This window comes from Pterocles gutturalis, unplaced genomic scaffold (genome assembly GCF_000699245.1).
Source record: "Pterocles gutturalis isolate BGI_N339 unplaced genomic scaffold, ASM69924v1 scaffold27745, whole genome shotgun sequence".
Classification (NCBI taxonomy): domain Eukaryota; kingdom Metazoa; phylum Chordata; class Aves; order Pterocliformes; family Pteroclidae; genus Pterocles; species Pterocles gutturalis.
This window is the reverse complement of record NW_010141725.1, coordinates 21,291-48,936: the sequence shown is the minus strand read 5'-3', so window position 1 is coordinate 48,936 and position 27,646 is coordinate 21,291. Positions and strand designations below refer to the sequence as shown.

The 27,646-nt window shown below is 40.9% G+C and overlaps 1 protein-coding gene across 2 annotated transcripts in view; it reads right to left on the bottom strand.

Annotated features, from left to right (window-relative positions):
* The window catches only part of STRBP (spermatid perinuclear RNA binding protein), a 30,373-nt gene extending 3,944 nt beyond the window's left edge, over positions 1-26,429 (bottom strand). The window contains exons 1-15 of one of the 2 annotated variants that reach the window (XM_010084130.1): positions 26,256-26,429; positions 23,594-23,811; positions 20,156-20,321; positions 17,827-17,971; positions 12,214-12,308; positions 11,708-11,803; positions 10,882-10,993; positions 10,186-10,283; positions 9,587-9,698; positions 8,817-8,909; positions 7,762-7,961; positions 5,622-5,780; positions 3,370-3,504; positions 2,319-2,459; positions 1,346-1,469 (exon numbers count right to left, since the gene is read on the bottom strand). In XM_010084130.1, coding sequence (XP_010082432.1) covers positions 1,346-1,469; positions 2,319-2,459; positions 3,370-3,504; positions 5,622-5,780; positions 7,762-7,961; positions 8,817-8,909; positions 9,587-9,698; positions 10,186-10,283; positions 10,882-10,993; positions 11,708-11,803; positions 12,214-12,308; positions 17,827-17,971; positions 20,156-20,321; positions 23,594-23,811; positions 26,256-26,258 — 1,897 coding nt within the window. In that variant the 5' untranslated portion in view covers positions 26,259-26,429. The remainder of the gene's footprint in view (positions 1-1,345; positions 1,470-2,318; positions 2,460-3,369; positions 3,505-5,621; positions 5,781-7,761; positions 7,962-8,816; positions 8,910-9,586; positions 9,699-10,185; positions 10,284-10,881; positions 10,994-11,707; positions 11,804-12,213; positions 12,309-17,826; positions 17,972-20,155; positions 20,322-23,593; positions 23,812-26,255) is intronic. The other variant, XM_010084131.1, reaches the window with a different exon arrangement.
* Between the last annotated feature and the right edge of the window lie 1,217 nt (positions 26,430-27,646).

Sequence of the window (27,646 nt, the reverse complement as noted above, 5' to 3'; positions counted from 1 at the left end):
GCGGCTGGAAAATTAAACCTATTTCTGGAGTAATTCCATGCTGGCAAGAAGCAAGCCCCTGGCAGGTTAAAGTGTCTCATAAATGACTCCTCAGGCAGAAAGAGAGCTCCAAAAACAATGTTAACAGCCATTACAAATGAATTACTGGTTTTTAATATTTATAATTACATCAGCATACAGGAACAATGAAGAACGACAGGCTGTCGACTGTGCCAGGAAGCAACTCCACCAAACAGGGCTATGCTATTAGCATGTGTGAACTGATGAAGAGTATCATTAGAGCTCATGCTGTAATCTGAAAACCTAAGCATAAGGAATTAAAGTTTTCATTTTTGGAAGCTATTGCATTTGCTTTGACTAAGGAACCTCCAGCATCTCCTTCTTACAAATTTGTGATTCTTATTCCAAGTAAAAGCAATGTCTAGATTCCCTTTCACAAGCCTCAGACATCTTGCAGAGAGTCACAAAGAACAAAGCACTTTGAAAAGTAAGGGGAATGAGAAAGTGAACATTTAGTTACAATTTTCTTGCATTTACATCTTAATACCTTACACTGTATATGCCTGTCATATTAAAAACAAAACAACAAAAAACCCTAAACTACTTTGTACCAGCCAGTAGTAGCTGAGCACTTCAGCTCTTCAAGCTGGACGAGTTTTTCCCCTGATGGCTGCAGATCTGCCCTAAGGAACCTGCCGTGAGATATCCCGACTAGTAACTCACCTGCTCTGTAGGGTAAGTACCAAGGATAAATGTGAACCAGAAGGATTTCAAAAGACATTTCTGCTCATCAAAGCAACACAGCAGGGATGATAAATTAACATCACCCAGAGTATGAACAGAAACTCTTTTATTTTTTGGTCACCACAGAAGCTACTAATAGATGCTGTGCTCACGTGCCATTCACATAGAAAGTTTCTGGGAGCACAGCCACTCCTGAACCTGCCAACTTAACCTCCACAAGGGTTTCTTGGGAAAGCCACACTGCTAATGCTAAAGGGCACGCAATTCAGGAGGCTCTTAGCTAGGAAGAGAGTTTTGGGAATTGTGCCGTGGCAGTGAACTATGAAGACGACATATAATAAAATAATAAAGCCAGGAAAGCCATTACACTCATAACTGTGCGCTCTGTGCACACCAACATTCAAGTTGTACACTCATAAAGGACAGGTACTGCCAGTTTTTCAGCTCTTTGATTTATTTAAATCCCCCTGAATTCGCCCTTCTGCTTCATCTCAGATGATTAAAGCTGAAGAAATCACTCGCATAGGTGACCGACAACACATGGAAAAGAACACCCCAGCAGACAAAACCTGAACTATTAGCTATTGGTGTCGTGCCTTACCTGGTGTTATGTAGCCAGTAGCAGCAGCTGCCCCAACAAATGCCCCTCGTGTTAAAGCACCTCGTCCTCTGCCTCGAACAGCCTGGACTGCTGCAGAAACAGCTGTATTGACAACCCCTTTAGTCTGCCCGGAGTAATAAAAAAATAGCAATTGAGAAGATGAAAGCATTGCTGGAAATATAAGGCCATCTGCATTAAACCACCACCTTTTAAAATTTAGTTACAGAACAAGAACAAAATTAAGAGTTGAATTTTATCTTCTATAAGCGTATTTTATGATACATTCTGCTCCAGCATGAAATGACAAGAAAATCCTAATTCTAATGTATTTGCACAAAAGAGACACAAATTGTAATCCTCAGGACTTAGTTCAGACTGTAGTCCTCTGGAGGATGAACACTGTTGATTAGTTTCTGCTCTGTTCAACCTTAATCTTAAAAGATTTGAAAGATCATTGTGGCTGTTAAACCTAATGGACAAGACTGAGCTTCTTATTATACACGACCTCCTCACTAAACAAAATGGCTCATCTGAAGAGCTGAAAAGGTACAAAAAAAGTGCAAAAATCTCAGCTTACTCCAGAACCTAGAGATAAAGCCTTTACCTGGTGATAAATGACTTGTCCCCTAAGCCTACACATCTTCCATGATGAAGGAGCACACTGTGGCTCTGGGCTGAAATGCAAGAGAGTGCCACATCATCAGTGCTTGAACTACTGAGCTTACTGCATCTCCTCCTGCTCGTCAGCACCTCTCTTTCTTTGTGCCTCCTCCTTTAATATATTTCCCACAATATGGTCCCAACCGTCAGATTATATTGTTATACTACAATAATTATTGCAGAAGAATAAACCTTACGTGTTTGCATAAAATAAGAGACTAAAATCACCTGCTTCCTGTAGAAGTCCCTGTATCGTAAAACAACCCAGAGCTCTGATAACAGGCAGCCCAAAAAAGCAAATAACAGTTCTTACCTGAGGAAGAATCTTCTTTTTCTTGTTGTTTGCTGCATTAGGCCCAGAAAACAGTTTTTCAAGTGCTGCTAGTGCAGCACTTGCTTTTGCTACTTTCTTATTTGGGCCTGCACCTCTGAACTTCTGCCCATCTACTTCTACCTGAAAATTGAGACATGAGTTTATGCCTAGTATTTACCCTTAGGAAAACCATTCTGCATCTGCTGGTCAGTCATGTGCCATGAAGAACTGAAATATTTTAAAAATTGTCGGGTTTTATGTGACAAATTTCTATTGCTTCAAGATTATGAAGCTGATAAAGGATACCTGAATGATCCTGTGGACCATTATATCGCAGATATTAGGAATCAGGAGACTACAAGTGCAATTCAGAGAGGACCAGTGTATCGATTTGATATGGAATTCAGACAATATGCTTGAGCTTCTCAATGCAGGAGTGACACCGCTAGGAAACGGGGTTTAGGATCATGTGAGGCTCCCCTCATCTTTACCAATGCCTTACATACCAACACTTTGCCTAGACTATACGTATGCTGTCTAACTGGGATGCTGCCTCATACCACTTTAGAGCCCAGGGCTACTTCAGAGATGGCACAAGTAGAAGAAGAAGAGAAATCAAATGAGTTTACTGTCTGCCACAGTCATTCCAAATACCCCTGGGAAGCTGGCAATAGGAGATTGGAATCAGGTCACTGACATGGGGTTACCAAGCACGTTTGCAAAATTTGCAAATCAGTTATTTTTGTCAAGCCGTGGATCTTCTACTTCCCTCCTCCTCATTCTTCTCATGTCAAGACATGATGTACTTTGGGGCTGTCAGAATCCAGTACTAATTCCCACTGGGTTTTCCTAAAGCATAAAGACATTCCTTTCCCCAGTCCAATCACTACAACAGCAATAAGAGATACAAAAACCTGGAAACATCCCCACTGCAGATGTGCATTGCAAAAAGCAAAATACAATAAATCTGAACTGTAGCAGCAAGCAGCTCCCAAGACTGAAGCACTGTTAATGAAACCACCTGCCAACTCTGTAACTCTGCTTCACTCACCTCCATCACAAAGCGCTTGTCATGGCTTCCACCTGTCTCAGAGATGAGCTCGTACTTCAGACCTCTTCTTTTTTCGTTGAGCTCCATCACGGGGTTTTTGCCACTTGCTGTGAGTATAGGACCCTGAGTTCTTACCTAAAGAGACATTTATGGTGTTGCTTTAGAGCCTTTATCTCTTCAAAAGGCAGACAAACATCTACAGCATCGTGGCTTGTGCCATGTGGCAAGCCACTTGGAGAACACCAGCACTGTCCCACCACGTGCGCCTCGGCAGGCTTCCCAGGAACGCGCCTGGACCAGAGGTACCGCTGCCTTGGCTTCAGTGTTAGAAGCTGCACTAGAACAGCAGATGGAAAAAGTCTCCTCTCTAAAGGATGGCAGGGGGACAAAGAATACTGTAAAAGAAGTCGCACCCTCTTTATTTCTGTTGGTGACAGCTACTGTCCTGGTGGCCTGGTCTGGTGTCTACACAGCACTGAACATTACATCAGCTGCGCCTGGAATTTCAGCCCTGAGCGTATCCAGAGCTGAAGCTGAGGCCACGGTGTCAAGTTCCTTGAAATCAAAGATTTTATCACTGAAAGGAGAGATTAGCCTTCCCAACCTTATACACATCTCTGCTGCTCGATCTAATTACATGCTGGCACTACCGAGCTCCAACTGAAGCCGTCTCATGTCCCAGGTCACATGTTTCAGCAGAAATATCTGTTACTGTTTGGGAAGTGAGGAGGGTAGAGCTGAGATCTCAGTGCACCAGCAAATCAGCCTGCATTAGAGTGCACTCAGCCACACATATAAACCACTTACTCATTAAAGAAGAAAAAGATGATTAAAGGATCAAAACAAAGTTTTTAAAAGCAACTTCTTATTTGTGAAAACCATCAGGAGACCTAGGACCTGCACCTGCCCTTTGAAAGTAAAGTGTCTCAGAAGTGTAGACATGGAAACCCAAAGTCACGCAGCTTGGGAAATATGTTGGTCATCTTAAAATATTGCCCACTTTTGTGATAAAATATAACAGATGGGTACTTTACAGGAAAATTAACAGGTCAGTTTGTTGAGTATAACATACTCATTTTCTTTCCCTGGAAATGTCAGTGGACAAAATCCATATGTGAATTGAGTTGTCTGTGATTACACACTGTCTGCAAGTTAAATGGCTTCCAGATGAAGAAATTAATGTTTTAACTTCTTGACAAATATTCAAATAACATAACAATTACTTCTATTTACAGCACAGACCTCCTGTTGTCCTGGAAAAAAGCATTATAACAAAAAATAAAGCAGGGATCTGCAATGGTCTATCAGTACAGCCCCCAGAGAGTTTGCCGCAGAGCCATCAGGCAGACAAACAAATATACAAATTAGAGCTGTTACTCAGTCTTTACACAGGGTGCTTCTCTAAAATCCCTGGTGGCAATTACAAATACTGGTTGAGGAAATCAGGAATGACATCTAAGCATGAGTTTAAAATCTGATTTCTCAGTGGTGAAAAGAAACAAATACCAGAAATATTTTAAGAAAATATCCAGTGAATGTACTACAGACCCAGCACAGCTTGATTCCTGGGGACATTCAGCCAAAGTTACTGAAGTTACTGGAATTTTGTCCTTTGAGGAAGACTCTATTTCTGACAACCTCAGTGAGAAAACAAGCACAGCATGTTCCTTACACCACCTGACTTGAGGTACAAGTGCCAAAATTATATTGAAACTGGAGCATTTTCAGTGCAGCATTTTCTGGCCCATTCAATATGCACAGAGCTATTAGGTTTTGCATTTGTTAACATCTCCTAATTAATTTCTATATTTTCATTGGTCTTCACATTATCAGTTTAAAATCCTGTCTATGTAAGTATACCTTTTTGACAACCCTACTATTACAAAACAGAGAGTGTAGAATTTGCATGACTGGAGCCCAAAGGCACCAAACAAGATGGTCCCAGTCTTAAGACCATACATAAACCAACTAGAGGACCTGTCTCAAAGAGTTCATGGTCTTAACGAGAACAAGATGGCTACCTCACCTTAAAATGAGGAAAGGAGGCACATTTAAAATCTGTTATTTGTCCATAATGACAAAGTCTATGGCAGACCTGAGACTGGAAACTCTCTCTTCATTCCTCATCCACCGCCCTAACTAAATCGCCATCCTCTTCTGGGAGAAGAGGAAAAACAAACAAACCAACAAAACCCCCAGAAAAACAAACCTCACACCTCTCCATCACTTGCACTTTTTAATGCAAGACTCACCTCGAGGGTAGCGGAGGTGTCAGCTGTGGAATTTCCAGTATTATTGCTTGAGATTGAAGACACTGTTTCATTTTTGCCTTCAGTATCTGATTTTTCATCAGAACTCGTACACTCCACATCTGCATCAAAACCAGTTGGATACCCCATTGCTTGTAAAACCTGCAACAAAACCCCATGAAATGAACTGCAGAATAGGTAGCAGACTGGGAACAAATACGAAGCTGATCACAACACAGAGTGTCCACCATACACTTAATAAAGGCAGATTGCTTGGAAATATGTTTTCTCCTATGTTGAAATGGAGAAAAAAACAATAGCAATGGCGAAAATAGTTCCAGGTTTCCAAAAGTGGAATCAACACAAATTTTAGTCTCAAAGAGAGCAATTACTCATGAGCATCATTCATCATCTCAAGAATTCCTTGTAAAATAACAGATTAAAATTCAGAAATGCACCGCTGCATTGTTTTGCACACCATTTTTCCCCTCTCTCTGCATATATGGACAGATCAAGAGATTGACGGTGGGGCAAACAAGACAGTCTCAGGAGAATTAAAGCATTGTACTTCTACAAGATGGTACTTCTGGAGTTTCCTAGGAGACGGCAGGCGACAGCCAGTAGGTACCCAAGCAGTACAGAAAATGTACCCCTGAAGCTGGAGGGCTGGTGCCACCTCCCTCGCTTGTATCTTTCAGGAACACCACAGGGTGGATGCTTCCAAAGCAGGTGTACAGGGAGCAAATTCCTGAACCGCGATGTGAGGTGGAGGAATGCCCAGCTAGCAGGGGAACAAACTGTCTGCCCGCAGCGAGCCCACCTCGTAGTGAAACACATCGCAACCTCCAGGCTCTCATCGTGCTGCTTGCAACCAGCAGCTGTACAGCAAACGAAACTTTACTGATGAAGGTGCTGTTCATCAAGGGTAACTCCAAACTCAGCTCCCATACAGTTGCAGTACATTTGGCTACATTTTTGGGGCTTATACTTTTTAACAAGGTCAGATCTAGAGACTAAATGGTCACATTATTCCCTTTTATAAGTCTGGGAAAGCAGGGCCCAGATCTGCTAGGAAAAAAAGAAAGAAAGAAAAAAAAAAAGCTAGTCTCTACCACACCACCCATTTCCTCTTGGCTGGAATCAGGGATGTTTTGAAGTGTAGCCCGGGATTTGTGTATGTATAAATTTAGAGAAAACAGAGCTGGAAAGGTACCAGCGCAGATCTGGCTGACGCAGAGAGGTTCAAGGGCAGGAAAGTCACAGCTTTTCAGGGCAAGTTTTGTATTTATTTTTTTTTTAAATGACTGCAGGGAGGGAGGCAAAATAAAAGAATGAGGCAGAAGGTCTGCAAGGACACACATGCAGAGAGCTACTTTTCCTGGAGGAACAACACATTCCCTCAGATACTTCTGGACACTTTGAACTTGAAAGCACATGAGACAATGGGATTTTCAAAACTGAAATCAAAGGAAAGCATAAAGTTGCCAGATGAAGCTTCTAAAAAGGAAATTCTTGTTCAAAACAGAATGAAGCACAGAATGACAGATGGGCTTGTTCCTATCATAAGCGCAGTTCTATTAGAGAAGGTTCTCTTTCACACGAATGTCTGTAGGAAACTTTAATTTCTTCCCAGAGACCCAGCAGGCTCGGTCGGCTTTAGCATGAACTGTCCTTGTGTCATACAACAAGGACGTTCACGTCGGAGAATGTGAACACTGTTTATCACAGTGCGCAAAGGTACTCTTCAGACACTGAAGATGAGAAACAACTCCCGTGTTGCCAGGAGCTCACAACCGAGGAATGGACACAGAGAAGGAAGGGGAGAAAGAGGGAGCCACTAACATGCAATTTTCAAACCAAAGGGAGGAACAACAAACCCCTCCAGTCCAGAACTTAAACACGACATTCAGTCCATTGTCACGTGAGCTGACCTGCAGAGCCGTGGGAAAACCTCCCTCCCCTCTGCTAGTATAAAACCAGCGATGCTCTTTGAACTGCGCCCAGCTGTGTTTAGAGTACATGGGTAGTAGCTCAGCTTCATCCAGATTTTTTCATTTTTGAGGTCGCATATTACTAGTTCTAACCATATTTCACACCCCCTGTTCCAAGGTCTGGGGTTAGCAGATCGTTCAGGCTGCCTTACCTTCACTGCCACATGGAGCTTGGCTGTTTTCTTAGAAGGTCCTGATGCTTCATACGTCGTACCATCAACATCTACAGACATGGTGAAGACGGGGGCATGGACTGGACCAGACTGTGACAGCAGCTTGTACTGAAGCCCTGGCCTGATTTGGTTCAGCCTCATCAGAGCATTCATGAGATCTATTGCTTTACTATCCAGTACTGGTACCAGATAGTAGAAAGGAGCGGGGGGGGGGAAGACGAACAAAACAAGATGAACAGAAAAATAAAGCAGTTTGCATTCCGGTGCCTTCTGTCTGTATAAAGGAGCAAAACAGCCCCTCAGCCTCTTGGAGGCAGGGGATAGCCCTAACACTGTCAAGTCTTTAATAAGCCATTCTGCTTTTGGGTAACAACTATAATTAACAATTTTTTTATATCGTTAACACAATTCTTTTGCAGCTAGCTATATTCTTCCTGGCTGCTATACAAGGAGTAACAAGTTTTATTGGTAGTGAGGATCCAGATCCAGAACTGGCACCAAAGTAGCACAGTTAAAATAGCCCCCAGAGCTGACTGGATCCCAGCAATGCTGACAGTCTTCTAGTCTGTGCATATATGCAATGTCCATGTTTTGTACATTAAGCATTTTACTTTTCTTGTGGGAGGTCTTGAGAGACCAACAACTAGCTCAAGAAGAACAAAAACACAAAAAGGCAAAAAAACCCACAGCAAAGTCACTGCACTATTTTGAAAAAAAACCCCAAACAACTGCACAGTACAGGGACGTTATCAATAAAACACATCAGCTGCTTGAGCAACTTGAATTTTAGTGTAACTTGATGGGTAATCCCATTTAAAAATGCAAATCATTCCATTAGTAAAATATGTCAGGGGAAATTCAGACACACAATAAGAGATGTGTTTGACATTTTGAATGTGGAGTGACAGAGGCAACATTTTTTATTCCAAAGACTTTTTCACATGCTATTCCACAGCGAACACAGAGCAGCTTTTAAACCAGCTCCCACTGTACAATAGATCTTTGAAAACAGAATGGAGAAGTGTTGCACTTACTTTTCCTCAGATTACGCTTCATCTTTTTATTTGGATCTTTATCATCCCCGACACTATCTTCAAATGGTCTCTTAAGAGCAGATGAGCCTGTACCTAGGGTATAAATTTCCTTGTAATATGGATATGCTATTAGAAAAACAAAATCCCATAGCAGGAGTCTGATTAGTCCCATACTGTTCCTTACACGTCTATAATGAAGAGAACTTGACCATCCATCAAAGCTTTCTTGTTGTTACACGTAAGCCGGTATTAGTTTATTACTCACTGTACTGTGCCATGCAAGATGTTTGTTTCCTGTATCATATACGATGTAAGCAGTGAAATTCTGCAGTGTTGGTTTTTACAGTTAGTCTAAGGCAAGAACTCTAACAGTATTGTTTTTACAAAAAATATACATGGAAATTGTTTTTATTAGAGGTATACTTTTTTCTAGAAGAATTCTTGAGTAATTCTTATGAACACTTGTTCTGTGTCTTTTGACCAGTCTACAGTCTCTCCTTCCCCAGCATAAGACTCACAAACACTACTTTTACTCTTCAGACCACAAAGGACTTTGTCTTAAAGAAAATCATCAGCTATAGCCTAGCTGCACTGCTGCTCCTCTGTTGGTACTTAGGGAGAACAGAACTTCCAGCTTTTCTCCTAACACATTAATACAAAGAAAAGCCTTTACCTTGCATTCACAGCATAGAACTGGGGAATTTCACCCATTCTAAATTAACCCCTAGTTTACTGCCCAATTAGCAATTTTTGGAGCAAACAATACCTACCTTCTTTGTCAGTTACTGACCAGGAATATTTCTGAAATGACTTATTTGATGGGAGGGGATCCATTTCCAAAACCTTATAGATCTGTCCAAAGGCTGATAATCTGAGGGCATGCTATAAGGTAACAGCAGAAATGTAAGTTACATCACAGCACTACTTTGCCTTGGTTGTCTTAAGTCTCTAAATAAGTTTGCAGACACAAGCACATTTCTTCTATGAGAAGACAGCTTCTGCAGCTATCTTCTGTGAAAGCTATAGAAAATGGTAAAAAATGGTCTAAAAATTTAAAACTCATTAATTCCTGTAACACAAAGTGCATGGCACACTGACAGGGAACCTACTCAAGGGCTCTGTGCCACCAGGACCTGAGGTGGGATTTGGTGGTGCACAGACAGCAGACTGCCTTTTGCAGGGATTAGATTTCACACACATTTAGCTCGTGCACTCATAAACTATCATTTAATCTTTCCAGGGCAGTGCACCAGAAGAACTGTAAGGACTGCCACTAAAATAAGATCTCCTTGCAGAGAATAAATTACATTAATGAGCTGAAATCTTCACTGTTATAGTATCTAGCTCCTCGGATGTACGAGTTTTGTACCTGAGCACTGTGCGTAATGGCTTCTTTTTGCTGAACTGTCATATAGGACAAAGCATCTGTTGGCTCCCGTTCACAGGGGTCATGCAGACCCGGGCCTCCTAGGGGGGAAAAGGTGCAAAGCAGATTATTGAGAGTCAACAAGAACCAATATGAAAACGGGGACTGATGGATATTGCAACAGCTAGTCTCAGTCTTCAGCAGAGCGGGAAGTGCACCTTCACCAGTGAACATCATACAAAGCAAGCTAACCCCAAGATTTTACTCCCTTGCAGCAATGGCCACAGAGCTTATCAGGGTTAACACTGCACATGTGTAATAGCGTGAACTAAAAGCAGTAGGGTAAAAAAACCAAATTATTTGGATAGAGATGTAGATTTCGATTAATCTGTACAAAGCAGATGGTCATTAGGTCTATTTATTTGTTTGCAACCCCTCCATGAGATAGGGGTTAATTTGTAAACAAACCTAACATTCCCCATCAACTTCTACTGCATCGGAGGTACTCATTCAAACAGTTACAACCCTATAACTTCCTTTTTTTTTTTCTTTTAATTTTAAACAAGAAACCACTCATTTAGCTCCACTGCAGATTAGGGGTTCAAGACAGGCATTTTTCATCTAATCATACAGCAACAGCAAAAGGTTAAGACTGTCTGATCAATCTTTTTTGTTCCTGAAGTTAATTTGGCCCCTTACCAGGAAGCAGAATTCCAGATGCCAAACACTCCATCACTCGTCGCAATGCTTCCCCAGCGCCCAAAGGTCTATTACAAGTACCTATAGATTTTTCACATATAAGCTCGAGTGGCTAGAAGACATTAAATTACGATTAGTATGGACACAAGGGCAACTGTAATGCAGTTACATATGGAGCGGTAGAGAGGAAGAACAGTCACATCAGCTTACTTCGTTTTTATCCACTACAGGTCTAACTGACAGAGACGGCCATCCCATACGCTCCCTGCTCTGAGTCACCTTTTGAGGGAACCAGCTGCTCTCCATTAACTGCCCAGGAAGTCAAAAAGGAGAAGCCTTCTAAAGCTAAGTCACGTGAATATTCTCCTCTCACAGGGTTATCAGTTCTAGGGGAGAGAAAACTGCCTCCCCTGACCGACAGACAGTCACGGGATATGCAGAGCATATGGCCCTCCCCAAACCTGCGAAGGTGAAAGGGTATCCTCTGGGAGGAGCTGCGCTGTCATGGTAGCAGGATATTTTTGAAAAGCTTAATTTGGAGGCAACAAGTGGGATCCTATTGCAAACCCTTGAGGATGTGCAAGGCCCCACAACATCACGTCTCTTTCCATGGTATCTGCACATACTACAGACTGAATAAATACTCGCATTCTCTTTTCTTCCTGAAAGCACTTTTCTACCCAGGTAACAGTTAGCGGGGAGTAAAAGGAAGGGGTTTTAAAGACGGGTATCATACAATGCAGTGTTTTCTCCAATCCAGACCCTGCTACAATGCGCAGGAGATCTGAGACGTGACCTTGGAGCCTTCAACTCTTCCTGTACTTACCCATCCTTTCAGTGGTGCCCATGTGGGGACTCTGTTGCACAAATCCCGCAGAATACGAAGGACAATTACACATGATTTTAGTCCATTTGCCCTGGCCTAAAACAAACAAAATGATTCCAATACACCTGCAAAAACCTGGCCTTCAATTTTGCTTTTCTTGTTAAATGCACAGAGTCCTGGGATAGATTTTTTTAATTATTACTACTTAAGACTATCAGCTTCATGCAAAATAAAAACTTATATAAAGTAAAATACTTCAATTTAGGGAGACATATAAAAAAGGAAGCAAAATGTCAAGATCGCTTTTGTAGCCTCATGACAACTCTAGACCAGCTGGCTGTCTACCTGTCACGCTTGCCCTTGTGCAGTACAGCACTGAATTCGGAATTCTAGACCTTTGCTCTATTAGGGACTAGTCAGAAATTACAGAGGCATTAAAATTAAAACTGTCTCAAATTAAACCTCGTAAGGCTACAATAACAACAAGGTAAGAACAAATAGCCAACCTGAAACCATTTAGCGTGCCGCAGAGACGCCAAGGCCTCCAGGCATTTCTGCCTGTCCAATAAGTCCGGAGGATCTTTCATCGCAACATTATCTACTGGTAAAAATGGGATAAAAAGAGACAGATACAATTTGACCAAGGGGTTTCTGTCACAATACAAAAAGAGCGGCAGCATCTCAATGAGATAATAAGACTCCCAGAATTTAAGTGCACTGTTATTTAATTTAAACAAGCCATTAAAGGTAGTAAATGTGCACATGTGCAACAGAAGCAAAGGCATTCACTCCTTGTAAAATAATAGTAATAATAAAGATGGCCACTGCTACAGACAATCTGGGATCTTATTAAAAATGTAGAACACATTTCAGGGCAGAAAATAGCTATATAGCACTTTTTTTTTTTGTTGGGTTGTATCAGGCTTTTTTCTCCCTCTTCTTTCCATTCTTTGTGACTTCTATTCCAAGTGCACAAAAATGGCACAGAATTTCAGAGACAAGATTTTTTGACAAGAGGAAGATATTCGTGGGGGGAGTAGAAAAAAAATGTAATAGGTAGAAAGTGAAGTTATGTCCATGCAATTGTTGAGAATTACAAAGAAAAACACTGGATATTGTTGAAATTTTATTGCATGAACAGTACTAGCCAACAGAATTCAATGAAAGAAATTAATAAGAAATGCTAGTAAGAAATTTTAGTTTAGTCAGTCTTTCATATAACCAGAACATTCAAAAGTAGCGAGTAAATTTGGCAATGTCCAGATTATTAACACATTACAGAGGTAGTCCCCCTTTGTAAAATCGTCTCTTCCCAACAGCAACCGAAATCAGAGGAAATTCAAAGGAAGATTTGAGAGACAAGACACTGGTATCTTCTGTGGAGGTTTACACTTTTTTTTTTTTCTCCCTTTCTCTCTCTCTCTCTCTTTTTTTTTAATCCAGCTTGCAACAAACTGCTTTTAGCAGTTACATTCGACTCTATGTTGAGGGACTTTATGCATCAGTCCTTTCTTCCCTGATTTTTTTTTTTTTTAATCCTAAGGAGTTCGTAGCATCCAGATTCTCTGGGAACTCTGTACAAATTACAGATTTTGCATATCTATAAAATTTTAATTGACATGAGATGAACAAAGTGGAAGAACTAAATGAATCTGTAGCTCAACTGAAACCTTGAATATGTTATTTTTCTTTGAATATACAATTACTCTATTTCAAAGTAAATAATTTGGAAATATAGTCTTTTCATTATTCTGGTGAGTTCTCCAGGTTTTGAGAGACCTGTGCAGGTCTGAATGAAATATCTGAATGAAATCCATTCCAAACTGAAGACTATGCTAGATAAGCAAAATCCAGCCAGACATTTAAAATATGAGGACAAGTTAGGAGAAAAAAGTACCATGAGTTTGTAGTACAGTTTATTAGTACCATCTCAAAGTACATTGTTATAGGTTTCTTTGGAAAGTATTGGTTGCACAGGCAATTGCATCTTTAACGCTGGAGTTGCTTCACCTCCTACACCATTCAATGGGAAGGTTACTCTGGTCAAAGCACATTATGTTATGATGGATAAAAGAGCCCAAAGCCAAAAAAAACAAAGCAGTGTAAAACTGAACAGAACCAGGTATCTTGTCTGACAGCTCACAGTTGCAGTTCACACCTGCTGGCTCTGCTGTCAGCAGAAGATTTAAGTGCTATAAGCGTATTTTCTAACCCCAATGAACTTCGCAGCAGATATTTGCATTGTTTCTTATTGCCCTCATCAACAGTATTGCATATTGGGATTAATCACTCCTCTTGCCTGTTTTTCCAAATAAAAGCTGCAAAGTCTCAAAGCACTGGATTTCTACAAGCACAAAAGGTCACTTTGGAACACAAGATTTGCTTCTAAGTTTCCTTTGCAGTTTCATTATTTCAGGAGTAATGTTTTGCAGCACACAATTACTAACTGTATGTCTACGTACTTCCGTAAGAAAACTTTATTATGGACAATATAAACATCTGCTTAAAGCTCACGTATTGTATAAAACAACTACTGTCAATGAATGATCAGAATCTTATTTTAAAACGTTAGAAATGGCAAAGGTGACTGATTGCAAAATCATGAATCTTTTGCAATGAACTGGATCTTTAAATGCCTAGGGACTTTTATTTAGCATTGTACACAGCTTTGCTGGAGTGTGTTGCAGCCATAGATGAAGTAAATTAATTTTTCGTTTAAAGTACAAAGCAAACAGAATACACATCATCTGCCATTCAGGTGAGTGAAAAGGCTTTTCTATTCGCATAAGATTTCATTTGTTTTCAACAAGTTAGAATCTTACTTTTTCCAACAGGATTTAAGGCTATTTCCAAAGGTCTACATTACAAATATCTTGTAGAATTTTGCCAATTACAAATTCAGTACTAGTGTCCTGAGCAGATGTTGCAGTCAGCCAACTTTTGGGTGCAAGATTCCATTAAACAGAAAGATGAAGAGAACAGGCAGTGAAGAGGGCGAGCGGCTTGCAGCAGGCTCCCTTTCGACACCCTCAGGAGAATGGCATGTTTCTTCATGCTCTGCCAGTCAGGAAAGTGAGACCCAATCAAAATTTTCAAATGTGATTGCAAAGCTTTCCTTTTTTTTTTCTTGTGGTTTTAACAACGGCAATGATACAAGGAGTTTAATAAACAGTTAATAATAAAGCCCTGACGTTAGCTCGCACTACACAGTCCTTCAGTGATTCTCTCCCCACTTGCTGTATGTATTCTCTTCACACAGTAGCTGCCAACTCCATTCATTTGCAGCCAGCTGTACGAGGAGGATTGTCTTCTCTGTAGAGGCAAGGTAAATCTGGGGCTTGCTGCTCCTTCAAAGGCGCTTGGCACCTTTGGGGCATCGCTGGCTGTGCCTGCCCAGCAAAGGCGGCAGCAGCAGGAGCAAGGGTGATCTCAGCCCCACTTTGGTAAATGAACTTGTTCGTTATTAGATAACGTTGTTGTTACCATACCCTCAGTAACAACAACTGATTTGTAAGCTACAAGGTTCTGGTCCAGAAAGCCCAATTTATATTGATGCCTATAAGTAAAAATTTTTCTTTTTAAAAGTTTCTTAAGAAGTTTAAAATTTAAACTGATGCAAAATGCAGAAATTTTAGATGCTTGACTTCTCAACTCGACATGAGAAAGCAGAGCTTTATGGATAGCCATTTGTGAGAAACACCAAAATGCACACACACACCGGGCCACTATTTGTTTTTGCTAACAAGCAGCAAAAACAAATAGGACAAACACCACATCTTAAACATGAACACTTTTCCAAAGAGGTGGGGGCTGAAGAGAAATCCAGGAATGTTTTCGGATACATTCTGACATCAGGGCATGAAGGCACACACAGCATTCCTACAGAACAAATGGGAGCACTGATCACGAGGTCCGTTGCGCCTAACCTTGCCGGTTTGGTTAGAGGACAGATTAGTGCTAATCACACCGAACGCTGAAACCTTGGTCAGTTTTGTGCAGGCTCTGCTCCCGAGGAGCTGCTCCAGGGGCCAGCGGCTCCAGGGCAAACCAGCGGCAGCGCCTGGAGCTCAGTGGCCTATCTTACACGTAAGATGAAAGGCAAGGTGACAAGCATTTTGAGCTCCTTCATTCAAAAGAATGTATGGAATAAACTCAAAACAGTTTTTAAAACTGCGTAGAAACTATATTTACATTTGATTGGCATTATTCAGGGGTACTGAAAAAATATGGCAGTACTTTATTTGGAGATCAAGATATTTTCACCAGACAGTTTCTCTGATAAATATTTTCCCTTGATATTAGATATGAAACTTTTTTGGTCTGGATCTAAGTGGAAGTGACCTAAATATGGTTGGAAACATTATGAAAAAAAGTCTCCGCACCGCCCCTTCAGTGTACTTAGTGACACCTGCATAACATTTCACATACCTTTGAAAAGGAATATGATAAGTGTCTCTGCTCACTTGTGATGAATCAATGTCAAAGAACCTGGGCTTTAAAACAAGATCCATTACCCTATTAACTATCCTCATCAGCCGGTCAGAAAGGATAGCATAACAGCACTCTAGGAGAGGTAGTAAAACCATTTTAAGTTTTAAAAAAAAAAAAGTACAGAATTTTGAAAAATATTTTAAGATAATGAGAACAAAATAAAACACCTACATTTTAAATATAAGAAAGGATAAAAATTCAAATCCTCATTCAGTCTGAGATGAACTCAGGAGTCCCTAGAGTTTACTGCCACAATGGCATAGCTTTTTGCAAGAAACTACCTGGACAAGAGCCTTTGTGCAAAACTGTATCCCCCATGAGAATCTCACCAATCCTTTCCATTATAATTTGTTCTGCACTTTGTGCTCCTTCTCATGAACATGGATCAGCTGCAACAACTACAGGGCTGATCTCAGCATCTTGTGGGAAGCTGAAGAACAACTGAAGTAATACACAATTTATTTTTAATGGTCTTGCAAAAGAGCATGGTTACAAATTTGAGAATAAACAGAGATTGCAATTAGGAAATCTTTGCCATTCATCTATTTTGTAAGATCTTTCTGCATCCAACTGCTGCTGAAGTGTTACATTTCATTTGAAAAGGGATCCTTCCTGCCATTGCCTCAAACAAAAATGAAGAGAAACTGACCAACGTTTCTCATTGTGTCGGTATTTTGTGTGGGAGAAGGGAGGAAGCAAAGGACTTGTGGCAAGTCTAGAAATGGGAAGAGAGCGAGAGGGAGTTCCCTAGCCCACACGGGCCCAGCTGCCTCAGTTGTCATGACAGAGAGTGGCCAGTTGGTCAAAGGTCTGACATCATCCAGTGGCAAAGTTTCTAGGGATAGGTTTGGGAAGCGGAAGCAGAAATTACTGACAAATTTTCAAAATAAAACAAAGTATGGCTACATCTGCTCTTCTCTATTTCTCTTGGTTTGTTTCCAGCCTCATGGATACTACTAGTCAACACTCCTTTAACAGGGGCACAGAACTATACCGGACTCGCGCAGTTAGAGAAGGAACAGAAAGAAACCGAGTTACAGTTTGCTATATCTATTTTGCTCTAAGGACATGAGGTACAATGTTCAAATCAGAAGCAAAAGTGCTGTACTATAGCACTGTAACTTCAACCGTATCCCAGTTTGGAAATTCTTACAGCTAGAAACATACACGTATGTGTCATCAATTATATAAAAACTGAGGGCCAGGACGACATACTTGCGAGCTTTGCAGGAGAGGCTTTTTTAATGTAAAAAGAAAAACAATTTTATGAGTTTTTCAAGATACTACAAACCAATCCCACTTGACTGACTTCATTTGAAAACAAGACAGTGCAGCACTGGGGTGCTCAAGAATTAACTACCAAGTCTAAAAGAAAGGAGAACTGAGAACTAATTGTATGTCCAAGTTAACACTGTAGCAAGTATTGCTTGCAAAGGAAAACTATGCATATTTACATGAAAATTAAGTGACTGCTGTCTTTTTAAGGCACTAATAAGGTAACATTGTGGCAACAGCCAGTCTAGTTTGTACATGATGCACAATTAAAAACCTACTTCCCAATTAACCCTGTGCTGCACAGTCAGGACATTTAGAACAGTCTTAAAAACAAGTTAAAACGCTCTGTGTACCTCCTTCCTTCTTCTCTGCTTCATCTCGAATGAGAGGGGATGTAAGTATCACCTTCAAAGTTAGCTTGGGCTCCTTTGTGTTATGAATAATAATAGCTGCCTCATTGACATGCTCCTCCACCAGATATTTCTCTTCTGTAAGTTTCTGAAAGTCACCAAGAAAGATTTCAAGAATCTCCCAGTCAAGTGAAAAACTGCAGAATCTCTGCATGTGCATATGCCTCTTAGCTAAAGAGAGGCCGACAAGACATTGCAATAATAATTAAAATTAAAAACAAACAAAAACCCCAGTAACATGCTTAAGAAAAAAGGTCTACAGCAAATTTAATGAGTATACTAAATAGCCCCACTACATTATCACTTTTTTTTTTTTTTTTAATGAAGACAGAAGCTGACTCTCATAGCTGCTGGGGTGCTAAATACCACCAGCAACTTTTGTTCTTACTAAGTACCCACTTTTCTGGTAATGCTGCCTCTAAATGCAAAAGCTCTCTCATGCAGGATGACCACACTGTCCGTGCAAACAGATGACAGATTCCAGTGCAGGAGCCACACCAGCCTTTGTACCTGCCATGAAGTATAACCAAACATACCCTGGCCATCTCTTACCAACCATATGATATTCTTCAGTGTCCTAGCAACAGAGATTTCACCACCTCTCCAAACAGTCTGATTATTAGCCACACGTGTAATTTAAATGACCTATTTTGCAACAGAATTGCCCCTTGCTAGAGTTCCCATTACTTCTCATCCTGCCTTCAGTAGCCATGTAACATACTACATCCCTGTCCCTTTATAAATAACCATTAATGTCTTAAAACTTACACCTGCATTCATTTTAGACCGTTCCCAAACCAGATAATTTTAATTACATGGTTTTCTAGGTGCTCATTCTCACTCATCTGATTTTCTCCATCTTGTCTGTCCATCTCTCTCACTCCCCTCCCACACAGCATTTGAAACTGGACTCAAGACCCCACTGTCATTCATTAGTACCACCCCAAGAGAGATCCCCAACAATGCCTGCAAAACCTGACCTTCCTCTCTTGCCAGCACACCAATAAATTGAGTGGCTTTAAAGTTGTTTTAAATAAACTTTTAATTTCTTGCTTAGATTTCTTTCGTAGGTAAACAAACTGCCTTATAATTTGTTCCATTACCGTGCACTGTGTCGCAGTTCTCTCAGTGGTCGGTACCTGCAGGGCTTGCAAGTAGCCCTTTGGGCCAAGTGCACAGATAACCACAGAGGGTTCAGAGTCCTACAGCTACTCCTCGTGCTCCTGAGTTTGCTTCAGCAAGACCATACGGTTAGAACATATCTAACCTATACTCTAACTTCTCTCCTTGTCTTTACTGATCGATACATCCCTATCATTTTAAAACAAGTAAAATTTACTCTTTGCTACTCAAGAGTTCCTTAGCATTTTCAGCTGTGGATAGGGCCACACATGCAGGCACTTTATCTCATTAAAACAAGCGCTTTATGTGAACAAATGAACAGTGAGAACAAACAGCTGCCAAGAATGGTAAACCACATACTGTCTATGCAGAAATAAACACAAGGCAGAAAAGCAGCTCAGGAGAAAAGCAGATCAAGTTTGGACAGAGCTTGGAGAGAGGCACTTGCAGCAGAATACTTTAGGGGACAGTTTCTTGGTAACAGTGTTTGTCCGTCTGGAAGCTGGACTGATTATTCAGACCCAGAACTCTGCCAAAAAGGTATTATCCCCAGTTACTTTAAAGAGACCAATATTAGCAGTAAGTGCTGCCGACTGGATGCCAACATCAGAGTTAAATAGCCATAAATAAAAAGAATTATGAGCTCATGATTAACATGAGCTAAAAATGAGTGACCACCTAAAGTGACTTGTTGTCACTTCATAAGCAGAAGCGTTTCTCTTGGAACAGCCCAAGTGAAGCCAAGCAGCTGCAATGTAGAACTTAAGGTTCAGGCAGGGACACAGGGGACAACAACAGACTGATTCACATCCTCAAGCAGGGAAGCTCTCAGGGACTGAAATTTAGCTCACGTTAGTGGCTGGACCAGAAAGCAGAAATTAGTTGAGTTAGTTATCGTATAGGAAGGTTAGCTGCTATCACAGCAAAACTGACATCACAATAGCAGGAATAAGGTGTTAAATTTTGTGAATAGCTACTTCATGTCACCACACTAAACATGTCACACACCCCAGATCTCATCCTAGATTCAAAGTATATTTCTTCAATCTATATCACTCGTCCGTTTTCCTGGAACGAATTCCAGCCTTTAGCACTGCACGGTGTACTTGGGTATCAGCCAGTGTTAGAGAACTACCATAAACTGACTCACCTGAATTTGAGCTGGGAGATTGTCTTTAACTGTACATAACAAAGTCTTTGTGGGTTTTTCTTTGCACATGAGAACCAGCTCCAGATTCATATCATCTTTTATCAGCAAGCCCTTTGCAACCAAACCAATTCTCATAACACCACACAAGGTCCGACCACCTTGATCCCTGGAAATGGAACAATTTGGAGTAATTAAAATGGTATTTTCACACTTTCAGAATACATGTATCATCACAGTAAGGAGACAAATGGATGGGACTGATGACTGTGCTAAAGCAGCATATCACTGACCAGAAAATGAAAAGCATAGAATCCTTTTATGCAATTAACTCCTATGAAAAAATTAATTAATTGAAGCACTGATTTGCAATTCACACAAATGCAGAAGTTGCCTAGCTCAAGTCACAAAGCTTCACAAAGCTCAAAAACGCCCAAACTCTCTATCCGCAGATCTACCAAAAAGAGCAGAATAATTCTCTCTGACAGAAATCCTGTTTCCAGAAGTGATCCAACTTGTCTTTCACCGACACTCCAACTTTAAACACAGCCACATACCTCTTCAATGTTTCTTGTCATTGATCCATACATTGAAACCTTCATCTTTAAAATGATACAATCAGCTTCTGAAGTTTTAGCCCATAATACAAACTGACATTACAGGAAAGCTCCTAATTTCAAGAAGTCTTCTAAGGCACAGTTCCTTCAGCAAGTATTACCACTGAAACCTCCAGGGATAGAGGTCTGACTACTAGTTTTTACACTCCAGCTAAAGTTTAGGGGAGCATTTAAGAGCCACAGTAAACATGACTTTCAAAGCAACATAAGAACAATTTAGTTTTGAGTACTGAGAGAAAGACTGCAACAGAAACAGTTCAGTAGACTAAGATTGCTTAAAAGCATCAAGAAAAATTCAAGAAATGCATCTTTGGCAGTTCAGCAGCAGCTGTTGCCACACAATGCATCTCCCTGTGGCACATCACCATTATAAACCCACAGAAAGCATGTAATCGGTCACGGTGGTCAACCACTGCAGCCAGAGAGGCAGCATCCCTGTTCACATCGTTCTTACCTCCCAGAGGGATGGACTGGATATAAAACAAACAAACAACTCCCAAAAAACAAACAAAAAAACCTCAAGCCCAAAAGCCAGTCATGCTGTGATCGAAGGTCATCACATAGATCCTGAGCTTCACTCAGAAGTACCTTCATCTAATAACTGGACTGTCTTTAGATATTTTAAATGGAAAGCCAGGAACACGTGCTTAAACAACAGACAGAAGAAAAGAAGGAAGGACACAGAAAATGAGATAGCAATCTCAAACTAGTTACTATCCTCGGAACAGCCAGAAGCAACCTAACAGCAACTGTTACACAAGTAAACAGCATCTCAACTGGCTATGCTGCTTGAACAGTACCTGGATGCAAACGTGAGAAAATGCGGCGCTCCTTTAGACAGGGTTTGTAACTAGCATAGATATTTTAAGTTATATATTCTTCTACAGTGTAAGCCCCTTTTAGCTTGTGAAGTGATTTCTAAAATAATTCATCCCAAACAAATGCATAAATACACAAACTATTTTATATGTATAAACAATACACATTTACAAAAACCTTACCCTAAATTTATAACAGAGCACAAGCATGAAAAACCCTGCACAGGCATGTGAAAGCCAGGCTATCCAACTGTCTCAAAAGCATTTACTGCAGGCTTGGAATTTTTTTTTTTTTAAGAATCCATTCTGCGCCTATTTTACCCACATCAGAAGACACCTAAAAATGTCACCAGTAACACTAGGAAGTCACCAACAAAACACTTAGCACACTGCATATCAAGACAGACTGTTCTTCAGCAAAACACTGAGCTTAAATACCTTCCTCAAGAAGATGACAAAACTTAATTGTCCATCTGTGGAAAGCAGCCTGTCAAGGCACTACAGTTATTCTCTGGTGTCAATACAATTGCATTGTCTTAAACCAATTTATACATTCATTTATGTAAAAATATTCATGATTTTAAGTGTTTTTCTATATCTATTTGAATACATTTCACACCAAAAAAAGTGACATATCACAGCTCAGCCTCACACAAAAATGCCAGTGATCAGATGTGTGTCTGTTAAATATTTATTTGGGAACACAGAAAGCCACAGGCCTCAAGACGAGGGACCATCTGTGTGTTTACTTTTCCAATGGTCTTCATGCTGCTGACATTTCCCTCCTGGATCAGTGTATTCTGAGTAGGTGGTGCTGCATTTAAACTTCATGCAGAGCAAGCAGTTTCTTTCAATAGCTCCCAAGCCCACAACCTTATCTTAGAGGTAATCAACAGCTGGCTTAAATGGCAAGAATGAAACCTGTGGAAAAACACTACAAATTGAGGAATTTTCTGTAGAACCCACAGCACTGTTGGGAAACCAGATCAAGTCATGAATGCTTTCTGCTCTTCCCAGTCACACGAATCTCCTCAGTTAACACGCCACATTTCTTGTTTCTAGATTGAAGTACATCCAGACAGTGTGGTACAGCAGGGCTTCACACCTTACTTCCTGAATGCTGTTCTAAAGACTTATGAGGGACTTGGAAATAACTAAGAACCACATTATTATGATTAAATAGGAAGCAATATTTCACTTTTGAATTGTCAGACATATGTCATTATCCATTTAGGAGTAACAGGTAAATACAACGGTAATCACTGTCTCTTTCATACTAAGCTAGCAAATTATATTTTCAGTTTAAAAACTGATAGAGTCTTCCTGATTGAGGCAGATCTTCCTGCATTTCCCCACTGAACTGTATCTTACCCCAGGAGATTGCAATATACACAGTCTGTATTTCCATTCATTACTGCTAGAGTAGGCTATACTTCCACCATCCCAAAAGGTAAACACCTTCCTGCTTCCTCCTCTGCTACTGGAGTTACTCTAGAACAACACAACTTGGCACCACGTCAGGGAGCAGACTGGGACATACAGCAAACAAATGTTTCACTCAGTAGAGATCTACATAATTGCACTGATTTTGGCTGGGACAGAGTTAAATTCTTCACAGTGGCTAGTATGGGGCTATGTTTTGGATTTGTGCTGGAAACAGTGTCTTAAACTGAAGGAGCCCCTATGCTACAGGGCTGGGGATTTGCATTCGTGTGTTACAAGGACATAAATCCACTTACAATTGCTGAAAAGTTTGTCTGCTAAACACAACTTCACAGCATCACAGTAAAATAAATAACGAAATAGAGAGCAACTGGTGCCCACATTGGGCTTATTACTATTCCCTGCACTCACCCTATGTGCTCCCACCTCAAAAAGTCCAAATATATCCACTTCCTCCTATGAACACTCATCTGCAACAGAATCAACACTACGGCTCTTATTCAGAAGGAAAGGAACCCATTCAGGGCAGCACAGTAACGCATTATGAGGCTCAGCTCACTCACTTGGCATTGCTTTCTGCAGCTTCCTCCTTTGCTTCCACATCACCCTCACATTTTGTAGACTTGTTCTTTTCATCCATCCAGTCAGAGACATGTTTAAGGGCACATTCTACTGTTGATACCATGTTCTGGACAGCTTCAAGTTCCTCTGGAGATGGATAAATGGTTGAATGTTTCACCATAACATGGCGGTCATCATTAGCAAAAGATCGGATAGATCTCTGTTATGAAGTGGGAAACAGGGGGGAAAAAAAAGAACAAAGTTATTGGATTATCAATAGGAGGACATTGCCTGAATGGAAATCCTCCCTGACAGATGTAGGAAAGTGTTTGATGATGACCATTGCTTATAATCATGCAGGAATGATTTCTTATCTTTATTTGAATAAATTTAAAAAAGAAAAAAAGAAACCAAATACCAGTGCAAAATTAGCGTCAAGCTGGTAACATAGATAAGACCTTGAGTGGGTCTTACAGCACCTCCTATTTGATGCCTAAATTCAACTCTTGGCTTGTGTCAACCTTCAGCAGCTGGATAGCTCAGAGCCAAGGGAAGAGCCAGGGTCCTTATCCCAAAAGGTGACCTCATTTCAAGGGAGGGAAATTTAGAACATAAGCATTTTGGGGTGAGAGCAGACCGAGTAAAGCATGTGGAAAAGAGGGCAGACAAGGAGAACACAGAATATTCCTATTTTGTAAAAGGCATTTATACTCTCCAAATACAACTTTGCATATTCGGGAAGTGCTGAGTGTAGCTGTCTGTCCTCAATTTGTGCTACAGACAATGACAACACACCTTGGAACAAGACAATTAAATAGCCATTCCCTTCTGGTTTGATTAGGGCTGCAGATGAAGTTATAGGCAATACACATTGCAGCGAGAGGCTTAGCAAACTGCACAGGGATTGACAAAGGCATGAATGAAGATGAGGATAAACTGCTAAGAAAAGACCAAAATAACCTCTTAAAAAATTGAAAGAACAGGAAGAGATCAGAGTGATAATTAACACTCGAAGTCCTGAGTGATATTGCTGAGGAAGGTAAACTGAAGTGGTTGGGTAACTCGCGTGAGGAAGCTATGGTTTGTCCCCCACTATCCAGATGAGACTTGATGTAAACGGTGACCCAAGCCAGGTGTGATCACAGCACAGACCTCTGGCAGGAGCAGCTCTAAGTCTTTCTACAGACATATCAACCACTGCTGAAAGCCTCCCAGAACTTGGAATCATCAACCAAAAATCTCTGTTCCTACTACACATTAAACACCTTAAGTAGGTTTCATTCTCACCCCTACTTCATGGGTTTGTAACAGTACGTGCTCTTAGGGACAAAAAGGGCCTTTGAAGGATCTCAGAGGCCTCTGGGTTGAATTTTTCCTGGGCCACTGCATTCACTAGGTCCCTTCCATCAAAGGTCGATGTGACATCATTCCTTCCCTAACTTCTGTGCTCCAGCCCAAATGGACAATTCAGGAAGTCAAAGAAACTCAGCCAGGGTGTGGTATTATCCCCAGTACTTCCAGAGGCTGCAAACTGCTTCCCGCAGGTCCCTCTTGTGGCTTACCCGCAACATGGATTCAGGACGAAGCTGCAGTTCACCAGGGAAAACTGACAAGTTGGATTTATTAAGTCACCCCCCCCACCTCTTATCTCATGAAATATCAATTACAAAAACCAGTCAAACAGGAACAAATTAGCAACTCCTAAACTAGAAGACATTTGTTTTCTTTTCTAATGAAGAGGGACTGACAAGATCAATTCATTACAGTTTAGGCCAAAAATAATAGCAAAATGGGACACTATTTAAAATGCAATACATAGATGGCTCTGCTTTGTCAAGTGTTCTTCCTCCCTTTGTGCTCTGTAGTTGGTAAAAATATCATCTTATGACTTTTTTGAATATAAACACACAGCCTATCAGCAGCAAGCAGCTACACAAATGTTCAAGAACTGTATTTAAAATTTATTGCCTTTACTCTCATTTCCATTCTCTCAGTAATAACCTCAGAGGACTTTAGAATATACAAATATGCTTAAAATGCTCTCCCACTGATATATTTCAGGTTTATTGCCTTTTTGTGAACGCATCCTCAGAATCTTACCATCACAATACTTCATACTTGCACAGCTTTACCAATGCAACTTCTCGGGCATTCCCGATTCGCAGCCAATACCAGGCAGATTAGAAATAACTCTGACTTAAAAAATATGCACATAGTGTATTTGACTACACACACTTAATCTACACTATGAACAAAGTGTGCATAGAACCATGCAATCACACGCACACAAATATGTATGAATAATCAACACTTCTTTGGTGTGGAAGACATGGAAGGGGAATATCAGCATTTGGTTATGCAACCTGCAAGTTCAAGGTCACCCGTGCTGTTTGCTACAGCGCGCTAATGCCAGTTTTATTAGAATACCTTATGAGCATCCCCTTCGTTCATATTTAATAATTCATGTAATGCAGGCTCACAAGACAACTCTGGTTTTAAGAGGCTGACAGTATATCAAACCTCATTTGCTTTGCTCAAAGCATGCTACCATCTCTAAGCTAGTGCGGGTCAGAAAATCCCCTTGCTCTGTTTTATCAGGTCCCACGCAAGACGGTCAGCAGAGAATATTTTTAATGCAACCTAAGAAAGATGAGAAATACCTACCATGGTTTGTTAGTGTTTCAGCTCTCTCCCTCCCTTTCTCTTTTTCCCTTCTCCTCGGTGTCTTTGCTAAGCACTGTTTTGCCTGACAGAACCTCTTCATAAGCCTCTCAGTCCCTTGACAGCTCAAGAGTTCATACAGCCAAGATGCTCTGGGAGTCACTTTCGTAATTCACCTGCAAAAAGAGAGAAACAACTTGAACCCAGAAGAAACGGCATGTTAGTTCCAGTAATGTTCAATGCAGCACATTAAGGCAAACCACTGATTAAAGCGAGCAGGCTTCAAGATGGGGAGGCAGTCACTGAACCGTTTATTCCTGAACAACAAGCAGATGTCACTGTGGAAAGCAACTTTCTGTAATGTGCCCACACGTATGTAACGACTTTCCCGTGCCAGTTAGAGCTTATCTCAGTGTGGTTTGTCAGCCACCTGGCAACCCAAGTTTCTGATACAAGGAAGACGGGAAATACAACATTTCAAATATGGTCTGTGTGAAAGCAGCTCAAGAAGTCTCTTTTTCTGTGGCATGCGCATTAGGAATCAAACACACTACATTTAATTATCAAAAAGTAATTATCTGTTGAAATCCCCACTGCAGCCCTCGATCCTGAATGTGTCAGATGCTGTACAAGAACGAAGACTTCAGGTGGCCATAACTGTAAGCTGTTATTTTACGAAAGACAAGCGCGTTATAACAAACTGAAGATGTAAGACTAGTGAGAATGTTCCGCTGCAATCATCCACACCGCCTTTCTGCCCTCGCACTGCTTTTCACAGCACACACCATTCAGAAGATCCCACAAGAGCAGCCCTCTTGTACTAACCTAGGAAACAAACACCAGCACTGGCAGCAGGGGGAACTGCAAAGAAACGCTCTGTAAGGCAAGAGCAGAACAGAATAACAGAGCAGGTAATGCCAGGGAGAGGAAAGCAGAAGCTCATTGCATAGCAAGACACTCTGGTCCTTGCAGAAAATTCCTGTTTTCCTTTCACTGCACATACTGTTGCATCAGCTTTTCAGCAAGGTTTTGAAGCAATCAGAAACCCAGTCAGTAAATTTCTGCAGACTGAAATACACACTCAAATGTTTTCCTTTTCCCCTGTATGTCAATCCTCCTTCTCCAGCAATATGTTGCATATTGTCTGTCAGAGAATCCTGACATTGTTAGAGATTAAAAGCATGTTTGGCAACAGTAGAGGGATAGGCGAGATGACTCGAAAGCCCTGTACATGCTTAAACCTCAACGGTGTGACAGGGAATAATTAAAATGCTGCATCCCATAGAGACTTGAACATGCCAGGGGAAAGGCAAACCCTGCTTCACGATTTTCCTAGTTAAAAAGAAATGACGTGGGTTTACAGGACCAACAGCTTTGGCAGCAAGTGCTTAATA